Source organism: Schistocerca nitens, chromosome 10, assembly GCF_023898315.1.
Source record: "Schistocerca nitens isolate TAMUIC-IGC-003100 chromosome 10, iqSchNite1.1, whole genome shotgun sequence".
In the NCBI taxonomy this organism is placed as follows: domain Eukaryota; kingdom Metazoa; phylum Arthropoda; class Insecta; order Orthoptera; family Acrididae; genus Schistocerca; species Schistocerca nitens.
In genome coordinates, this window is record NC_064623.1 from 52,696,958 (window position 1) to 52,717,924 (window position 20,967).

The window sequence follows — 20,967 nt, forward strand, 5'->3', positions numbered from 1 at the left end:
ATTCTTTACAATGAAAAACGGAGCAGAAAGATTAACTTTTAAGTAAAAAAAAAAGACAGTTAAAAGTGGGTATGAATTCTATGTAACTGGAGCGTTGGGAGTACACACACCTCACAAAGAATTTATTTTCTGTATTAGCCCTACTGCAAGTCAGCTTAATTTGTTAAACATCACCTCCAGCTAACTAATGGCTCCACACTTTGCTATGTGGTCTCTTTTACTGAGCAAAAGTATGCTGAACTGTAACACTTTCCTAGAAAACAAGCAAATGATCAGTGATCACACATGGAAATGCACTTGCAAACTGTTACAAACATCAGCTATGCCTCAAAGGAGCCACACCTTGCCTGACATCCTTGCCACGATACTGGCCGATGTCTCATTCTGAGTGCTCCACAGACTTATTTTAATGTTAGTTGAGCACCTGTCATTACCCAAGTATGTATTTATTCCAATCTTCTATTAGTGCATCTCCTACAACCCCATCTCCCAATCTCCCCTTCCTCTTTCTCTTTCTATCTGCTTATTTTTTCGTCTCCTCCTCCCACCCTCTGTGTATTGTCTTACCTTTCTCTGCCCACTTCCTCTTCACCCTATCTCCTCCTCCTCCCTTCTATGTCCATCACCATGTTATCATCCCCACCCTAACAGGGGGGGTTGGAGGTTCTCACCCACACAGTAACATGTGTATCACGTTGAGCTGAAATCAATCCAGGACTTTAGGAAGAGCTCTTTATCTGTGACTTTGGCCACATTTACATGTCACATATATTTCACCTGATTTAACGTATTTCATACATGTTTGAACACACATGTCACCTATACCTCTAGCAAATTTTGCACAGCAGTTTTGTTATCATGGAGCTCTATGTTGATGACATCACATCTTCTGAACTACTAATAATATTATCATATAATTTTCTAGGTATATTCACTGATATGCGTAGATGTCTGTGAAATGTCTAGTGAATAGAGTTAGTAGACAGAAAGTAATAAATTAAAACATCATCATGCTTGATGCAGCAGTTTTACTGCACAAACAGTGAAACATAGTAAGTGATAAATTTTTTTTCTTTCATCATTCTGTGGCGGCATCAGAAAGAAAAATTCTTGTGAAAGTTTCAAATTATCCATAAAGTTTGTTGCAAGTCACTAAATGCGCTCATTCTCAAATACTGGATGAATACAGTCTGGCTATATGTGCCTCAGGAGATAAACTTTGTCAACCTCATCCCTTTGAGAGGTATATGGTTCTTTCCAGACAGAATGTGATACGTGTACCAAGTTTGACCCAGTGGTTTAAGAGGAGATTGGAACATACACACATATATTTTATAACATGTATTTCAGCCAGCTGGCTTCGGAAAAGGAATTCAAACTTTTATCCTGGCCACTTCCAGCTCCCTCTACCAGTGCTCAACAGAGAACTGTTCACTGCAGGGACTTTTCAAAATATATTTACAAGAGCTGGTGGAAAAATTCACTGTCACAGACAGTCACAAATCCATAAGCCAGCGTAGTGAGTTCAGCCTACAACCCATTTAGCAAGATTAATGGGAGACCAGCCCTTTCTCTCCAACCACGACATAAGCTTCCTACTCTCACATACTGGGTCCTGGCACAGTATGAGCCGACAGGTGAAACCAGGAAATTGTATCTTACAGCTGTCTGTTTCCATCAAACGAAGTGCTGACTGATGAACTACTTTCCAACATGATGAAACACATGACAAGCAATAACAATGTGATGTGGTTGCATGCACATTTGCATTTATATGAAAAATGCATACAGAATCAGTTACATGCTGTTGTTTCTCCTACGACAATATAGAAGAAGAAATTATTGAGACAGAAGACTCCGCTAAAGTGCACTTATGGTGTCTGCCACTCTTGCGTTGTGTGCTGCTGCTGATTATGATTTGTTGACATAGGTTTTAGTCAATCGGGTGATAGTATACGGTAGCCAATGAGAATCACAAAAGGCTAATGATTTCTTTTGGCAGAAAATACAAAGTGATTATATTTGTTTTTATATGGAGAGAGCCAGACTAGATTGCTGATGTACAGGGAGGTCCATTGATAGTGACCGGGCCAAATATCTCACGAAATAAACATCAAACCAAAAAACTACAAAGAACAAAACTCATCTAGCTTGAAGAGGGCAGCCAGATGCCGCCATGGTTGCCCCGATAGATGGTGCTGCCATAGGTCAAACGGATATCAACTGCATTTTTTAAAAATAGGAACCCCCATTTTTTATTACATATTTGTGTAGTACGTAACAAAATATAAATTTTTTAGTTGGACCACTTTTTGCTTTGTGATAGATGGCGCTGTAATAGTCAAACGTATAAGGACGTGGTATCACTTAACATTCCGCCAGTGTGGATGGTATTTGCTTCATGATACATTACCCTTGTTAAAATGGACTGTTTACCAAATGCAGAAAAGGTCAATATCGTGTTGACGTATGGTGATCAAAATGCCCAATGGGTGTGTGCTATGTATGCTGCTTGGTTTCCTGTACGACATCATCCAAGTGTCTGGACCGTTCGCCGGATAGTTACGTTATTTAAGGAAACAAGAAGTGTTCAACCACATGTGAAATGTCAACCACAACCTGCAACAAATGAGGATGCCCAAGTAGGTGTTTTAGCTGCTGTCACGGCTAATCTGCACATCAGTAGCAAACAAATTGCGTGAGAATCTGGAATCTCAAAAACGTTTGTGTTGAGAATGCTACATCAACATCGAATGCACCCGTACCATATTTCTATGCACCAGGAATTGCATGACGACTTTGAACGTCGTGTACAGTTCTGCCACTGGGCACAAGAGAAATGACGGGACGATGACAGATTTTTTGCACGCGTTCTATTTAGCGAAGAAGCGTCATTCACCAACAGCGGTAACGTAAACCGGAATAATATGCGCTATTGGGCAACGGAAAATCCACGATGGCTGCGATAAGTGGAACATCAGCAACTTTGTCGCGTTAATGTATGGTGCGGCATTATGGGAGGAAAGATAATTGGCCCCCATTTTATCGATGGCAATCTAAATGGTGCACTGTATGCTGATTTCCTACGTAATGTTCTACCGATATTAGTACAAGATGTTTCACTGCATGACAGAATGGCGATGTACTTCCAACATGATGGATGTCAAGCACATAGCTTGTGTGCGGTATTGAATAGCATATTTCATAACTGGTGGATTGGTCTTTGAAGCACCATACCATGGCCCACACGTTCACCGGATCTGACGTCCCCGGATTTCTTTCTGTGGGGAACGTTGAAGGATATTTGATATCGTGATCCACTGACAACGCCTGACAACATGCATCAGCGCATTGTCAATGCATGTGCGAACATTACGGAAGGCGAACTACTCACTGTTGAGAGGAATATCGTTACATGTATTGCCAAATGCATTGAGCTTGACAGACATAATTTTGAGCATTTATTGCATTAAGGTGGTATTTACAGGTAATCACGCTGTAACAGCATGCGTTCTCAGAAATGATAAGTTCACAAAGATACATGTATCACATTGGAACAACTGAAATAATATGTTCAGACGTACCTACGTTCTGTAATATAATTTAAAAAACCTACCTATTACCAACTGTTCATCTGAAATTGTGAGCTATATGTTTGTGACTATTACAGCGCCATGTACCACAAAGCGAAAAAAGTGGCCCAACTTATACATTCATATTTCTTTACGTACTGCACGAACATGTAATTACTATTTAAAAAAACACCGCAGTCGATATCCACTTTACCTATGGCAGTGCCATCTAGCGGGCCAACCATAGCGCCATCTGGTTTCCCCCTTCAAGCTAGACGAGTTTCGTTCTTTGTAGTTTTTTCGTTTGATGCTTATTTCGTGAGATATTTGGTCCGGTCACGATCAATGGATCACCCTGTACATATGAGACTGACCTGTAGGTAGCTTGACATCTATGTTAGGTTGACATACAAGCTGGCAAAGCCAACAAATCCCAACACAAAAATATGATTGTTATAACTTAGTGATGTGAAATATACAATCATCATTGTAATAATGTATCTGTATGTCTCATTTCCAATTTTCCCAAAAATTTTGATGATGTGGCTGAATTATAACCTAATACAACAAAATACCAGCTAAGTTTATTCACAAACCATAGGAAATTACAAATGAGCATTGTGACTGGTTACCGACAAATGACTCACAAATTGTTGTATTCATCTCCCCTCGCTAAATGTGCAAGTCGTTACTGAGAATGAAATGCAGTGAGAAAGCGGCATACACAGTAAGTTTTTACAGGAGAATTTTGTCGAGATTAAACTTTTGTAAGACTTTTACTACCTGTCCCCGTGTCGAGCGACTCTAGTGGGCAGTCTGCCAACACGAGTGATTCGAGCTGCGGGAACGCGCGTCCCAGCTTCGCCACTTCCGACCACTGTGTGATGGGGTTCCCCGTGAAGTGGAGCCTCCGGACACCGGTGAACTGGTAGTGTGGCGGCAGGCAGGGCGCATCATCACTGGGTGCCGGCACGTCGCCACGCAGCACCACCTGTGGGTCCGGATGAGGGTGCGAGCTACCGTCCTGTTGCTGCAGTCTGTCTTCTCGGTTGTCGACGCTGGCGCTGCCATTGCTGCTGCCGACTGGAGAGGTGGCTTCCAGGTCCACGTGGCTGTACTCGTTCAAACTCAGGTGCAGCTCTTCCAGACTACGAGCACACAGAAATGTACAAAAGACTGGGAAAACAGCTAACATTTATAATGATTTCAAAATTTCCAATATTACATCAGCACACAACCAAAATTAAAATTAATGAGTAACAGAAATGGGTATAAATGCAATTACTTTTAATCACGTCATTCATTCACTCACAAAACACAGTTTGCGCTATTCATACATGACTTCGTGTGGACAATAGATGCATGTGAACAGGTAGATTCCAACTTCCAGGATTTCTGAAAGGCATTCAACGCTGTACGATTATTGAGGTATGATAATATGCAACATGATCGCAAATATGGGAATGGCTCAATGAATTTTCTACTAATGTTACGTAGTATGTCACACAGGACAACATGTTCTACAGAAATTAAAGTAGCTGTGGATATGCCCTTAGAAATCATAATAGGACCGCTACTCTTTACAACATGCATAAGTGATTTAACACACACTCAGGTGACAAAATTCATGGGATACCTCCCAATACTGTATCAGATCTCCTTTTAACCAAGAGTAGCGCAGCAAATCAATGTGAGATGGTCTCAACAAGTCATAGGAAGTCCCCTCAGAAATACTGAGCTATGTTACCTCTATAGCAGTAAAAAATTGCAAAGTGTTGCTGGTGCAGGATTTTGTGCAAGAACTGACCACTCGATTATGTCCTTATGGGATTCGTGACAGGTGATCTGGGTGGCCACATCATTCGCTCAAATTGTCCAGAATGTTCACAAAATCAATTGTGAACAAATACGGCCTGGTGATGTTGACCATTGTCATCCATAATTCCATCATTGTTTGACTGCAAATGGTCTCCAAGTAGCTGAACATAACCATCTTCAATCAATGATCAGTTCAGTTGAACAGAGACCCAGTCCATTCCACATAAATGCAGCCCCGACCATTATCAAGCCACTACCAGCTTGCACAGTGTCTTGTTGACAACTTGGGTCCATGGCTTCATGGAGTCAGCACCAAACTCAAACCCTACCATCAGCTCTTACCAACTTAAAATGGGACTCATGTGACCACACCAGTTTTCCAGCTGTCTAGGGTCCAATTAATATGGTCACGAGCCCAGGAGATGAGATGCAGGCAACGTCACGCTGTTAGCAAAGGCACTCACGTCAGCTGTCTGCCGCCATAGTTCAGTAATGCCAAATTTTGCTGCACTGTCCTAATGGATACATTTGTCATACCTCCCACACTGATTTCTGCAGTTTTCACAAAGTGTTGCTCGTCTGTTAGCACCGACACCTCTACACAAACGCCGCTGCTCTCTGTCGTTAAGTGAGGGATGTTGGCCAATTCGTTGTCCGTGGTGAAAGGCAATGACTCAACATATTCTTGACACAGTGGCACTCTGAATATTGTATTCCATAATGATTTTCCAAAATGGAATGTCCCACGCATCTAGCTCCAATTATCATTCCGCGTTCAAAGTCCGTTAACTCCCATCATGCGGCAATGCGTCATGCATATATCTTTACACATGAATCACCTGAGCATAAATGACAGCTCCGCCAATGCACTACCCTTTTATACCTTTTGTGCATGATACTACCACCATGTGTGTACGGGCATATCACTAACCCATCAATTTTGTCACCTCGGTGTATATGCAGTCCAGTCACAAGTGTGACCACCGCCTATGTACGATGTCAATGTGCAGTAATCCATCACAGATGGCAGTACTAGCAATGGACAGTACGGAAAGTATGTCAGAGGGGGGTGGGGGACGTGGAAAACAGTGCAGTCATTGTCATAATGTGAAAACAGCGATTTATCTGAAATCCAAAACAGCATTTTCATTGGATTTCAGTTCAAGGGTAGAAGCAATTCTGAGACAACTAAGTTTGTAAACCAGTTTGTATGCTTTTTTTTTTTTGTGGGGTTTAAGGGCGCTCAACTACTGAGGTCATTAGCGCCCAGTCACAGTTGTTAGAGCACATGGAATCTAGTAAAACTCAAGAGGAGGGGGGGGGGGACACCAGAAAGTCCTGACAAAGATGCAGATAAAATAAGTAAAAAAGTTAGATGGCTTTGGACAAACCAGTCAAAGTTATAAAACGCAGAACACGAGCAGCTGCTCGAGCGTCATCAGCTAAAATATCCGTTAAAGTAGATGGCAGGGATAGGACAACACGAGATTGACTAAAGCGGGGACACGACAATAAAACATGGCGCACTGTTAATGATTGACCACAAGGGCACTGCGGGGCTGGGTCACCGGAGAGCAGGTAGCGGTGGCTAAACCGGCAATGCCCAATCCGCAGCCTGGTCAGAAGGACCTCTTCTCGCTGAGATGGTCGGGAGGAGGTTGTCCAAGCAGTTGGGAGCGGTTTTACTGCCCGGAGCTTGTTTCCTTGGAGGGATGACCAAGCATCCCACCACAACGACACAAGCCTCTTACAAACAACCCCACGAACGTCAGATGACGGGACACAATGGGAGGCTGGCCGAGGCAGGAGGACTGCAGTCTTGGCTGCAGCATCTGCAGCCTCATTCCCAGGCACTCCTACATGTCCGGGAACCCACAGAAAGCTGACAGGAGAACCATTATCAGCGAAACAATGGAGGGACTGCTGGATCCGTTGCACCAAGGGATGGACCGGATAGGGAGCTCCAAGGCTCTGAAGAGCACTGAGGGAATCAGAGCAGAGTACATACGATGAATGGCGGTGGCGGCGGGCATACTGAACGGCCTGATGGAGAGCAAAAAGCTCGGCCGTAAAGCTGGAACATTGGTCGAGGAGCCGATATTTAAAGGTGGCGGCCCTGATGACAAAGGCACAGCCAACACCATCGTCAGTTTTGGAGCCATCGGTGTAAATAAAGGTGTAACCGGCAAGCACGAAGTTCGACAAACCGTGAGCAATACACTGCAGTTGGAGTACCCTCCTTTGGGAGTGAGCTGAGGTCGAGATAAATTTGAACCAGAGCCTGGAGCCAAGGTGATGTCGGGCTCTCACCCTCTCTGAAGGTGGTAGGGAGGGCAAAATCCAATTGTTGAAGCAGGCGACGGAAGCGGACTCCAGGGGGCAGCAGGGCAGACACATACAACCCGTACTGACAGTCGAGAGAATCGGCAAAGAAGGACTGATGAGAGGGGTGGTCGGGCATTGACAACAGCCGGCAGGCATACTGACACAGCAGTACGTCGCGCCGGTAGGTCAATGGTAATTCGGCAGCTTCAGCATAAAGACTCTCGACAGGACTAGTGTAGAAGGCTCCGGTCGCAAGACGTAACCCCCAATGGTGGATGGAGTTGAGACGGCGTAAGAGGGATGGCCGAGCAGACGAGTATACGAAGCTCCCATAATCCAGCTTCGATCAGACGATGGACCGATACAAGCTAAACAGGACAGTGCGATCCGCTCCCCAAGATGAACCACTAAGAACTCTGATGACATTAAGGGAACATGTACAACGGGTCGCCAAATAAGAGACATGCGGAGACCAACAAAGTTTCCTGTCCAATGTGAGACCTAGAAACTTAGTTGTTTCCACGAATGGGAGAACAACGGGACCGAGATTTAAGGATGGCGGAAGGAACGCTTGATATCGCCGAAAGTTGATACAAACCGTCTTCTCTTCAGAGAACCGGAAGCCATTTGCCACGCTCCACGAGTATAGGCTGTCTAGACGACGCTGAAGGCAGCACTCCAGGAGGCATGTTCTCTGGGCACTGCAGTAGATCGCGAAGTCATCGACAAAGAGAGAGCCTGAGACATTAGGTGGAATGCAATCCATAATTGGATTGATCGCGATGGCAAAAAGGGCTACGCTCAAGACGGAGCCCTGAGGCACTCCGTTCTCCTGGAGGAAGACGTCGGACAACACGGAACCCACACGTACCCTAAACTTTTGATCCGTTAAAAAGGAATCAATAAAAAGGGGCAGGCGATCGCATAGGCCCCACCTGTGCATAGTGCGGAGGATACCTCCTCTCCAACAGGTATCATAAGCCTTCTCCAAATCGAAGAACACGGCTACCGTTTGGCGCCTTCGCAAAAAGTTTTTCATGATGAATGTCGACAAGGTCACAAGGTGATCAACAGCGGAGCGGCGGCGACGAAAGCCGCATTGGACATTGGTAAGTAGCCGTCGAGATTCAAGAATCCAGACTAACCGAGCATTAACCATGCACTCCATCACCTTACAGACGCAGCTTGTAAGAGAAATGGGGTGGTAACTAGAAGGAAGGTGTCTATCCTCCCCGGGTTTGGGTATAGGAACAATGACGGCGTCACGCCAACGCATGGGGACCTGACCTTCGGTCCAGATGCGATTGTAGGTATGAAGAAGGAAGCTTTTGCCCGCCGGAGAAAGATGTGCCAGCATCTGAACGTGAATGGCATCTGGCCCCGGAGCAGAGGACCAGGACAGTGCAAGCGCACGTTCGAGTTCCCGCATAGTAAAGGGGGCATTATAAGTTTCCAGATTCAGCGAGTGGAAGGAAGGTCGCCGAGCCTCTTCTGCCTCTTTCCTGGGAAGGAAGGCAGGGTGGTAATGGGCGGAGCTTGAAACCTCCACAAAAAAAAACCGGCCGAAGGTGTTGGAGACAGCCACAGGATCAACAAGGACCTCATTACCTGAGGTCAGGCCAGGTACCGAGAAGTGGGCCTTAATGCCCGACAGCCGGCGCAGGCCACCCCAAACAACAGAAGAGGGAGTAAAACTGTTAAAGGAGCTGGTGAAAGAGGCCCAACAAGCTTTTTTGCTGTCTTTGATGACTCTACGGCATTGCGCTCTGAGTCGTTTGTATCCAATACAATTCGCCAACGTAGGATGGCGGCGAAAGGTGCGTAAAGCACATCGTCGAGCACGGACAGCGTCTCTACAAGCCTCATTCCACCAGGGGACGGAAACGCGACGTGAAGAGGTAGTATGAGGAATGGAACGTTCGGCAGCATTGACGATAACAGCTGTGAGGTATTCGACCTGACTGTCACAACTGATAAAATCATGGTCCAGAAAGGTCGCCAGGGAGGAGTAAAGTCCCCAGTCAGCTTTCGGTATGTTCCAGCTCGAAGGACGTGGGGATGGGGTGTGGTGCAGGAGACGAACGACACAGGGGAAGTGGTCGCTCGAATAGGTGTCAGAAAGGACATACCACTCGAACCGACGGGCAAGAGTGGTAGAACAGATCGAGAGGTCCAAGTGGGAGTAGGTATGAGTAGAGTCCGAGAGGAAAGCCAGTACTGAGGCAGACAAGATTGAGATGGTTGAAGACATCCGCCAAGAGTGAGCCTCTTTGACAGGATGCAGGAGAGCCCCAAAGGGGATGATGGGCATTGAAGTCGCCAAACAATAAAAACGGCGGGGGAAGCTGAACGATCAGGTGCATCATGTCAGCCCGACTAACAGCAGATGACGATGGAGTGTAGATGGTACAAACTGAAAAAGTAAAAGCAGAAAGAGTAATACGGACAGCTATTGCTTGGAGTGCGGTGGTCAATGGGATGGGATGGTAATAGACATCGTCCCGAACGAGCAACATGACCCCACCATGAGCTGGGATACCGTCCACAGGGGTGAGGTCATACCGCTCCGAGGTATAGTGGGTAAAGGCAATACGGTCAGTCAGGCGCAACTTGGTTTCCTGGAGACCAAAGACGAGCGGACAGTGCAGGCGGAGGAGCAGTTGTAATTCCTCCCGATTAGATCGAATACCTCTTATGTTCCAATGTAACAAGGCCATCGCTAGTCAAAAAAGAGGGGGAACAAGACGGGGGAAGAGCTGGTCACCTCGACGGCCGCAGAGGGCCAGGTTTCGAGGGAACAACGCTACAACCGGCAGGAGATGGATCCTGTTCCATCGAGTCGTCGCCAGCTGCGGCCGCTGTCCCGGGTAGTGTAGGAGGGGCAGCATCATTTGCCGACGAGAGGCCAGCTGAGCGCCTGGCAGCAGAGCGTCCCGGCGAAACTGAGGACGGCCGGGAGCAGCGACTCACGGATGTAGCGTCAGACGAAACGCGCCGGGGTGGAGAGGGGGATAGAGACTACTTCTTGGAAGTCCGAGGAGGCACAGGGATGGTGGGCTGGACCCGAAGAAGGTTCTCACGCGCAGGGAGGAGGATTGGGAAGGGAGGGATTTGGGAGGCGGAGGCATAGACCCCGGATGGGGGGAGGAGGTGGAGGGGGGACAGGATAGGGGTGAGGATACCACAGAAGGAGTGGACACGACTGAGGCAAACGAAGTGGTCAACGTCATGGGATGGAGGCGGTCATACTTCTTCCTGGCCTCAGAATAAGAGAGACAATCCAAAGTTTTGAGTTCTTGAATCTTCTTCTCCTTCTGATACGCGGGGCAGTCTAAGGATCTAGGCGAGTGGATGCCAGGACAATTTACGCACCGAGGTGGTGGGGTGCATGTATGTTCCTCACGAAGAGGACGTCCACAATCGCCACAAAGGGGCTCAGCCTCACACCGTGATGACATGTACCCAAAGCGCAAACACCGAAAACAACGCATAGGAGGCGGGACGTAAGGTCGCACGTCGCACCGGTAGCACATCACCTTTACCTTCTCCGGGAGAACGTCCCCCTCGAAGGCGAGGATAAAGGCCCCGGTGTCGATGCGACGGTCTTTGGGGCCACGCTGGACTCGCCGGACGAAATGCACGCCTCGGCGCTCCAGGTTGGCCCTGAGCTCCTCATCAGATTGCAGCAGGAGGTCCCAATGAAAAATAACCCCCTGCGTCCTATTCAATGCCAGATGCAGGACAATGGACACTGGGATGTTCCCTAGTCGGTCGCATGCCTGGAGCGCCGCCGACTGTGTGGCGGAGGTGGTCTTTATAAGAACGGACCCCGAACGCATTTTACTGAGAGCCTCGATTTCCCCGAAGATGTCCTTGATATGCTGAACAAAGAACATGGGCTTGAAGGTGGCGAACGTCCCCCCATCAGTTCGGGAACAGACCAAATAGCATGGGAAGTACTTCGCCCCAAGCCGGCGGGCCTGTCCTTCCTCCCAGGGAGTGGCCAAGGGGGAAAGGGCAGGAGAACCAGAACCAGAGACAGTACCTTTCTTTTTAAAAGACTCGGCCGCAGAGCGGCCTGATATGTGTTGACGTTTCATCTGCGAAACGTCCGCCCCGATACCACCCACTCCGACCAGGGGCTCTCCCCATGGGCGCCACCCAGCCTCAGCAAGGGCCACCTGGCAGGATGACCGTTGCCGGGAGTCCTGATGCCCCAAGGAGACGGGCATCTACTCCTTGGCCGACGTGGGGAGGGTGCAGCTCAGGTATCGGCAGTACGATCCCTGTGTTGTCAGGGGGCTACAACCTAGAGGGTACATGACCCCACCACAACGGGCTGGCTACCATGCTGGATTTCGGGTGCCATGGAAAGTCCATCATGATCGTAGGTGCAGATGGGGATGCACTATGGGCGTAACTTGTACAACCCATCAGGTGTTTAGGCCCAACTGGAGGAATAGTGGGTATGGTTACAACGCCGTTACAATGGTGAGTGCCAAGGTCTTAGTGCACTGAGGACCAGTGGTACACCACGTAAGGCGTCCTTCCCCAAAAGGCTCATACTTCTGTAGAATTTTGAAAAATTGACGTCAGACCCCAAGGGGGACCATCACATGGAAGGCCGAAACGGTTGAAACTCCTTTTAGTCGCCTCTTAAGACAGGCAGGAATACCTCGGGCCTATTCTTACCCCGGACCCGCAGGGGGGAGTTTGTATGCTGTTGTGTTTGAAGTATACCACCCACTGCAAATGGCACTATCTAAAACCTGTGCCAAAGCAGCTGCAGTGCACAGTGGGCCACAGATGAAGGGTGAACGGTGGCTGCGGAGATGTGTAAAACGGACGTGTCTTGTTAGCAGCTGACTGTTCAGATGAACCGAGGGGCTACCATCAGCATGTCCTCAACGACATTTTCAGGTAGCATTGATGCATATGGGCCTCTGCAACAGGCACCTGGTTCGTGCAGCCATGCTAACTGCTATTCATCAGCAATGAAGGCTGGAATTTGCACACCAATAGCACATCCACCGAGTGGCAGCAGTCTGCCTTTTCAGATGAATCGTGTTTTATGCTCCATTAGACAGATGGCCAACAGCATGTATGGCATGAAACATCTGAAAGAAAATACGCTGCAAAAATTGTCAGAAGGGTGCAGGTCAGAGAAGAGAGGATTCTGGTCTGGCGAATGTTGGTGTGAAATTCCCTGGGTGACCCTGTTATTCTGGGAGGTACAATGGATCAACACAAGCATGCACCTACCCTTGGGAACCGCATCCACCCATACTTCCAGTTTGTTTTTCCTCGGCACAATGCAACATGTTGCACAGCTCGTCATGTATGTGTACGGTTCGATGAGCACGAGGATGAATAACCGTATTCCCCTGGCCACCAAACTCCCCGGAATTAAAACCAATTGAGAAGCTGTGGGACCACCTCAATTGGGCAATTTTTGCCTTTGATTCTCAACCAAGAAATCTAGTGCAGCTGGCCATGCCACTGCTCCATATCCCTGTCAGTAGCTTCCAAAACCTCGCTGACTCGCTCCCTGTAAGCCTTGCAATGGTCCGTGCTGCGAAAGGTGATTATTCAGGGTTTTGATGGGTAGTCACATTAATGTGACTAGTCAGTGTAGGATCATCCGCACTGTAAGACTGTTTTCCAATGATACTGTTATGGACCAGCAGAGTATCATTGCTGGAATTGTACAAAGACTGCAAAACTTCATTTGTTGTAATAATGAATAATGACAGTTCTGTTTGGATGTTATTATTATTATTATTATTATTATTATTATTAATACTTTTTCTTTACTTTCTCAGACATTAAGTCTGGTTAAAAATGGAAAGTGACACGGACCTTGATCAAGCGTCACTTCCTTTTAACTGTATGGTATGTGTTATATTGCACTTAGGAACTTTCGGGTAATTGAACATGTATCAATAATTACAGATTTCTGTAGTTGTATATATAGGTTTGGATGTAGCTGTATTGCATTGATGTACTGGTGGATATTGTGTGGTATGACTCCTGTAGTTGATAGTATAATTGGTATAATGTCAACTTTATCCTGATGCCACATGTCCTTTACTTCCTCAGCCAGTTGGATGTATTTTTCAATTTTTTCTCCTGTTTTCTTCTGTATATTTGTTGTATTGGGTATGGATATTTCGATTAGTTGTGTTAATTTCTTCTTTTTATTGGTGAGTATGATGTCAGGTTTGTTATGTGGTGGTGTTTTATCTGTTATAATGGTTCTGTTCCAGTATAATTTGAATTCATCATTCTCCAGTACACTTTGTGGTGCATACTTGTATGTGGGAATGTGTTTTTTTATAAGTTTATGTTGTAAGGCAAGCTGTTGATGTATTATTTTTGCTACATTGTCATGTCTTCTGGGGTATTCTGTATTTGCTAGTATTGTACATCTGCTTGTGATGTGATCTACTGTTTCTATTTGTTGTTTGCAACGTCTGCATTTATCTGTTGTGGTATTGGGATCTTTAATAATATGCTTGCTGTAATATCTGGTGTTTATTGTTTGATCCTGTATTGCAATCATGAATCCTTCCGTCTCACTGTATATATTGCCTTTTCTTAGCCATGTGTTGGATGCGTCTTGATCGATGTGTGGCTGTGTTAGATGGTACGGGTGCTTGCCATGTAGTGTTTTCTTTTTCCAATTTATTTTCTTCGTGTCTGTTGATGTTATGTGATCTAAAGGGTTGTAGAAGTGGTTATGAAGTTGCAGTGGTGTAGCTGAAGTATTTATATGAGTGATCGCTTTGTGTATTTTGCTAGTTTCTGCTCGTTCTATAAAGAATTTTCTTAAATTGTCTACCTGTCCATAATGTAGGTTTTTTATATCGATAAATCCCCTTCCTCCTTCCTTTCTGCTTAATGTGAATCTTTCTGTTGCTGAATGTATGCGATGTATTCTATATTTGTGGCATTGCAAACTTGTATTTAGTGCCTCTAGGTCTGAGTTACTCCATTTCACTACTCCAAATGAGTAAGTCAATATTGGTATAGCATAAGTATTTATGGCTTTTGTCTTGTTTCTTGCTGTCAATGCTGTTTTCAGTATTTTTGTTAGTCTTTGTCTATATTTTTCTTTTAGTTCTTCTTTAATATTTGTATTATCTATTCCTATTTTTTGTCTGTATCCTAGATATTTATAGGCATCTGTTTTTTCCATCGCTTCTATGCGGTCGCTGTGGTTATCCAGTATGTAATCTTCTTGTTTAGTGTGTTTTCCCTTGACTATGCTATTTTTCTTACATTTGTCTGTTCCAAAAGCCATATTTATATCATTGCTGAATACTTCTATTATCTTTAGTAATTGGTTGAGTTGTTGATTTGTTGCTGCCAGTAGTTTTAGATCATCCATGTATAGCAAATGTGTGATTTTGTGTGGGTATGTTCCAGTAATATTGTATCCATAATTTGTATTATTTAGCATGTTGGATAGTGGGTTCAGGGCAAGGCAGAACCAGAAAGGACTTAATGAGTCTCCTTGGTATATTCCACGCTTAATCTGTATTGGTTGTGATGTGATATTATTTGAATTTGTTTGGATATTAAGTGTGGTTTTCCAATTTTTCATTACTATGTTTAGGAACTGTATCAATTTAGGATCCACTTTGTATATTTCCAATATTTGTAGTAACCATGAGTGGGGTACACTATCAAAAGCTTTTTGGTAATCAATGTACGCATAGTGTAGTGACCTTTGTTTGGTTTTAGCTTGATATGTCACCTCTGCATCTATTATCAGTTGCTCTTTACATCCTCGTGCTCCTTTGCAGCAGCCGTTTTGTTCTTCATTTAGAATTTTGTTCTGTGTTGTATGTGTCATTAATTTCTGAGTAATGACTGAGGTTAATATTTTGTATATTGTTGGCAGGCATGTTATGGGGCGATATTTTGCTGGGTTTGCTGTGTCTGCTTGATCTTTAGGTTTCAGATAAGTTATTCCATGTGTAAGTGTATCAGGGAATGTGTATGGGCCTGCAATGTAATTTTTTTAAATAATTTAGTTAGATGTGAATGTGTTGAGGTGAACTTATTTAGCCAGAAATTTGCTATTTTATCTTTTCCAGGGGCTTTCCATTTGTGCATAGAATTAATTGCTCGGGTGGCTTAATGTTGCAAAATTATCACTTCAGGCATTTGTGGTATCACCTTGTATGTGTCTGTTTCTGCTTGTATCCACCGTGCATGCCTGTTATGTTGTACCGGGTTTGACCATATGTTGCTCCAGAAGTGTTCCATGTCTGTTATGTTTGGTGGATTGTCTATTTTAATGTGTGTGTTATCTATTGTCTGGTAAAATTTCTTTTGGTTTGTGTTGAATGTGGTTTTGATTCCTTCTATTTTCACTTTTTTTGTATGTTCTAAGTCGTTTGGCCAATGCTTGTAATTTCTGTTTCTTTTCATCTAATTGCTCTATCGCTTCTTGTTGCGAGATTTTACCTAACCTTTTTCGTTTTTTTTTCTGACATTTCATTTCTTATAAATTGTGTTAGCTGTCCGATGTCCTTTCTCAGTTTTTCTATTCTGATCTGTAGCCTGTGTTGCCATGCTGGTTTTGTGGGTTTCTTCTGTGTGTTGGTTGGTTCTGATCTCTGCCTAGTGTGTATATTTAGTGTAGTGAGTGCTCCTACATAAACCAGTAGTTTTAACTCTTCCATAGTTGTGTTTTCATTTATTTTGTTGTGTATGATTGTGTTGATAGTTTTTATTGTTGTTTCGACTTGTGGGTTATTTGGCGGTCTTTGCAAGAATGGTCTAATGTCTGTATTTGTGTCTGTATTCTATATATGTCAGCTGAAATTTTTCTTCTGTATCTAACATGTGTGTCACTTCGTGTTCTATTTGTGCTTGTTCTGGTGGCCGTCTTAAGATTTCATTTTCCTCTGATTGTTTAATTGATGCGTGTTGTTCTTTGTTTGTTTGCTCTGGGATGTTTGAGTCCATTACTGTATTTTCTTCTTCTTCTGATTGCACATTATTTTGTTCCAGTATTTGTTGTACTTTTTGTTTGATGTTTTCTAATTCTGACTGGGGTATCCTGTTATTTTTGATTATTACACGGATCTGATCAGCTAGTCGTTGTTCTGTTAAAAATTTTAATTCTGGGTATCTGGTAATAAATGTTGTGTATACTTGTGATCTGTATCCAGTTGTGTTGGTTCCTAGGTAATAACAGAACATAAGGTGTCGATTAACTTCATCTGACCATCTCATCCTCTGTTTTCCTTCTAGGGTGGTTGCAGGAAGCATATCCTGCAAAACACCTATTTGGATTTGAATCATTTTCTAGTTGGCTAGCAGTGTCATTACCATTGTGGGCGGGCATAGGGTTCAAGCGTCGTCCCCGATCATGACGGCACTTGTCAGAGGCTTCTTTAGTTCTGTCCTGAACCAACTGATCACACTAAAAGGGGGGTTAGCCCTATTAGTGGTTTGTTCTTTTCGTCGCCTTTTACGACTGGCAGGACATACCGGAGGCCTATTCTTTTCCCGGGCCTCCACGGGATTTTTATTTTTATTATTTTTATTAATATTATTATTATTATTATTTAATTTGGTTTTCACCTTGCACTATCGAACTACTCCCTCAGATTTAATCTTGTTTACCCTTACTTCATCCATTTCTTCCTTTTTGTGATTTTTCCCATGTGTTAGGGCGTATTTTTGTGAATTTTTTCAGACAATTCTATGTTATTTAGGTATTTTTACGCCTTTTTATCCACCATCATGGATCCTTGCTCCTTCCATCTGTGTCAATACAGAAAAGTTTCCTTATCCCTGGCCAGAACATGGTGTTCTGTGTTGTTGCTTGGTTCATGGTATCCACCTAAGTGGCCTTACCAATAAATTACCTATGTCCAGCTGCCACCCTTCCTTCCACAATGACCTCTTCCTGTTCAGGTTAAGCCAATCCTTACCCCTCACGAATTTAGTCCTGCAAAACCATATCAATCAGACCCAAACCTGCTTGCAATACCTTCTCTCCATCTGTAGAATTCTCCTGCTATGCAATCCCAAATTCCTGGATCCCCTAATACACATTTAAACTCTTGCCAACCAGTAACTAGAGCAACAAGCACAACACTGCCTCAAAAAACTCTCCAACCTGATCACTTTCTACTCCTGCCTCTGACTACCACTGTCCACCACCCCTACAGCAACCTCCAAAACCTCATCCCATGTCCCCTCATAGCTACCAAACCTTGTCTCTCAGATCTACTACATTTACCCCACCCTCCAAAATTCACTCTTACTACCACACAGAATCCAAATAGATCCTAAACACAGACATGAACCTTTCCTCCAAAAGCCTTAGCCCCTCAGAATTATCAGTCTTTTACAAAGGCCTCACCTTTTGCCCCACTCCCAAACTCAATAATACAGGTCTTGTTAAAGACCTTCTCTCTTTCTCCTATTCCCTACCGTGGGAACACTTTGCCACCAGCTCTACCAATCAGGCTCAATGAAAGACCAATGTTGAATCCTGCCTGACTCAGTTCACTCCTCCACCCAATCGTGAGCCATCCCTACTGCCCCCTGATCACCCCCTGTTAACTTTCCAGAATTTCTTAACCTCGAACCTTGCTTCACCGTCATTCCTCAAATCCATCTACATGCAAACTAACCTGAAAGAACTGCAATCCACCACCTTAAAACTGACCCTGACCTGCTGACATCTACATGGATACTCTGCAAGTCACCGTATGGTGCTTGGCAGAGGGTACCCTGTACCATCACTTGTCATTTGTTTTCCTGTTGCACTTGCAGATAGAGCAAGGAAAAGAATGACTGTCTGTATGCTTCTCCTCTTATCTTCATGGTCCTTACACACAACGTATGTTTACGTCAGTGGAACCATTCGGCAGTCAGCTTCAAATACCAGTTCTCTAAATTTTTTTCAATAGCGTTTCTCAAAAAGAATTTCACCTTACCTCCAGTGATTCCCATCTGAATTTCCTAAGCACTTATGTGTTGTTCGAACCTACACGTAACAAATCTACCAGCCTGCTTCTGATGGTTTGAACTGGAAGGACTACCTGGCAGAAGGACTCTGCCAGCTGTCAGATTCATCCACCTACAAACTCTGCTACAGTGACCCCTTTCAGAAATACAGCAGGATCTCCAGTCTCTCCTCAAATCTTTCAGCCCATCCCAGAACCTCTTCCTGGAGTCCATCTTTCAACTCCCTCCTACCACTCCCTACAGTCCTAACTTCTACATGCTTCCTAAAGCCCATAAACCCAATGACCCAGGATGCCTCATTGTGCCTTGTTACTGTGCCCTCACTCATAGCATCTTTGCTTTCATAGAGCCTATTACCCGCAACAAACTCTCCTATATAAAAGACATCAACCATTTCCTTCTCCGACTCCCCAAAGTTCCTGTTCCTTTAACATATGGTGCCCTGATCATCATTATTGATGCCACCTACCTTTACACTGACATCTCTAATACCCATGGCCTTGTTGCTATTCAACACTACCTTTCCCAATGAACAGTGAATTCCAAACCAACAACCTCTTTCCTAGTCGCCATGACCAACTAAGTCATCACTCACAATTACTTCTCCTTTGAAGGCATTAACTACAAACAAATCTGGGGTACAGCTATGGGCACCTGCGTGGCACCATTCTGTGCCAACCTATTCGTGGACCATCTACAGAATTCCTTCCTGAACATCCAGAACCCCAAACCCCTCACCTGGTTCAAATTCACCGATAACATCTTCGTGATCTGGATTGAGGCTGAGGATGCCCTACCCACATTCCTCCAGAACCTCGGCACCTTCTCTCACCCATTTGTGTCACCTGGTCCTACTCAACCCAGTAAGCCATTTTCCTCGTTGTTTACCTCCACCTCTGGTGGCTACATCAATACCTTTGTCCATATCAACCCTACCAACCACCAGTAATACCTCCACTTCAACAGCTGCCACCCATTCCACACCAAGAAGTCCCTTCCATACAGTCAAGCCACCTCTGGCTGTTGTATCTGTACTTATGAGCAGCCCTCTCGAAATATACCGAGGGTCTCACTGAGGCCTTCACAGACTAATTACTCTCCCAACCTTTTACACTGGAGCAACAGAATTACATTCTCCATCATGGTTTCGACTACCTCTCATCGTGCCCCGAAACGAGAAATGTCCTACCCACTCTCCTTCCCACTGCTCCCACATTGATATCCTGCCGCCCACCAAAGCTACACATCCTCACCCATTCCTACACATACCCTGCTCCCAACCCCTCGCCTCATGGCTCTTATCCCTGTAATAGACCTAGATGCAAGACTTCTTCCACCGCCATCATCTACTCCAGTCCTGTGACAAACATCACCTATCCCATCAAAGACAGGGAAAACTGTGAAACCATTCATGTGATCAATAAGCTAAGCTGCAATCACTGTGCTGCATTCTATGTGGGCATGACAACCAACAAGCTGTTTGTCCGCACGAATGGCTGCAGACAAACAGTAGCCAAAAACAAAAAACAACTGGACCACCCCATTGCTAAGCACGTCACCCACCACAACATTCTTCATTTCAAAGGCTGCTTCACAGCCTGTGCCATCTGGATCCTTCCCACCAGCTTTTCTGAATTGAGCAGGTGGGAATTCTTCCTGCAATATATCCTACATTCCTGTATCCCTCCTGGCCTCAACCTTCGTTAGTCATTGTCCTGACCCATCTAGCCCCTTCCCTGTTCCCATTCCAGCACTACATAAGCCCACTATTCCATCAACGCACCCAATCTTTTTACTTCTCACCTTTTCTGCTACACTCCCCCCCCCCCCCCCCCCCATTCTGTCTGTCTTCCTGTGCCCCTGCCCCCTGCCTAACTCCTCTACTTCATCTAGCTGCCCTACCTTCTCTCCACCTCATCCTTGCACGCTCCTGCATCAGCACTGGCCAAAAGTTTACTGTGTGATAGTCTTTTTGTTGTGCCTATCTGTGACTTGGCATCTCCACTATACTGTGAGTAACAACTATCTTTTTCATAATATTGTTACATTCTGTCCTGGATTTTCCATTGTTTTATCAGGGAAAGCAGATAGAAGACTTACAAGGGAATGGTCCATTAAGACATGTCTAAACCTATCCCGAAAATTTTTACACAGGAAGAAGACCGACAGAAATGCACTGTAAAAATTTTAGCTGCTAGGAGGTGCTGCGAGTATTTATAAAATTTTGAAGTGACACACTTTTGCCATGCGAAGA

General features: G+C 44.9%; 1 protein-coding gene across 3 annotated transcripts in view; it reads right to left on the minus strand.

Annotated features, from left to right (window-relative positions):
• The window catches only part of LOC126209779 (tubulin-specific chaperone cofactor E-like protein), an 81,307-nt gene that overhangs the window by 43,906 nt on the left and 16,434 nt on the right, over nucleotides 1-20,967 (minus strand). For all 3 annotated transcript variants that reach the window (XM_049938909.1, XM_049938910.1, XM_049938911.1), the window contains one exon: nucleotides 4,356-4,720. In XM_049938909.1, coding sequence (XP_049794866.1) covers nucleotides 4,356-4,720 — 365 coding nt within the window. The remainder of the gene's footprint in view (nucleotides 1-4,355; nucleotides 4,721-20,967) is intronic.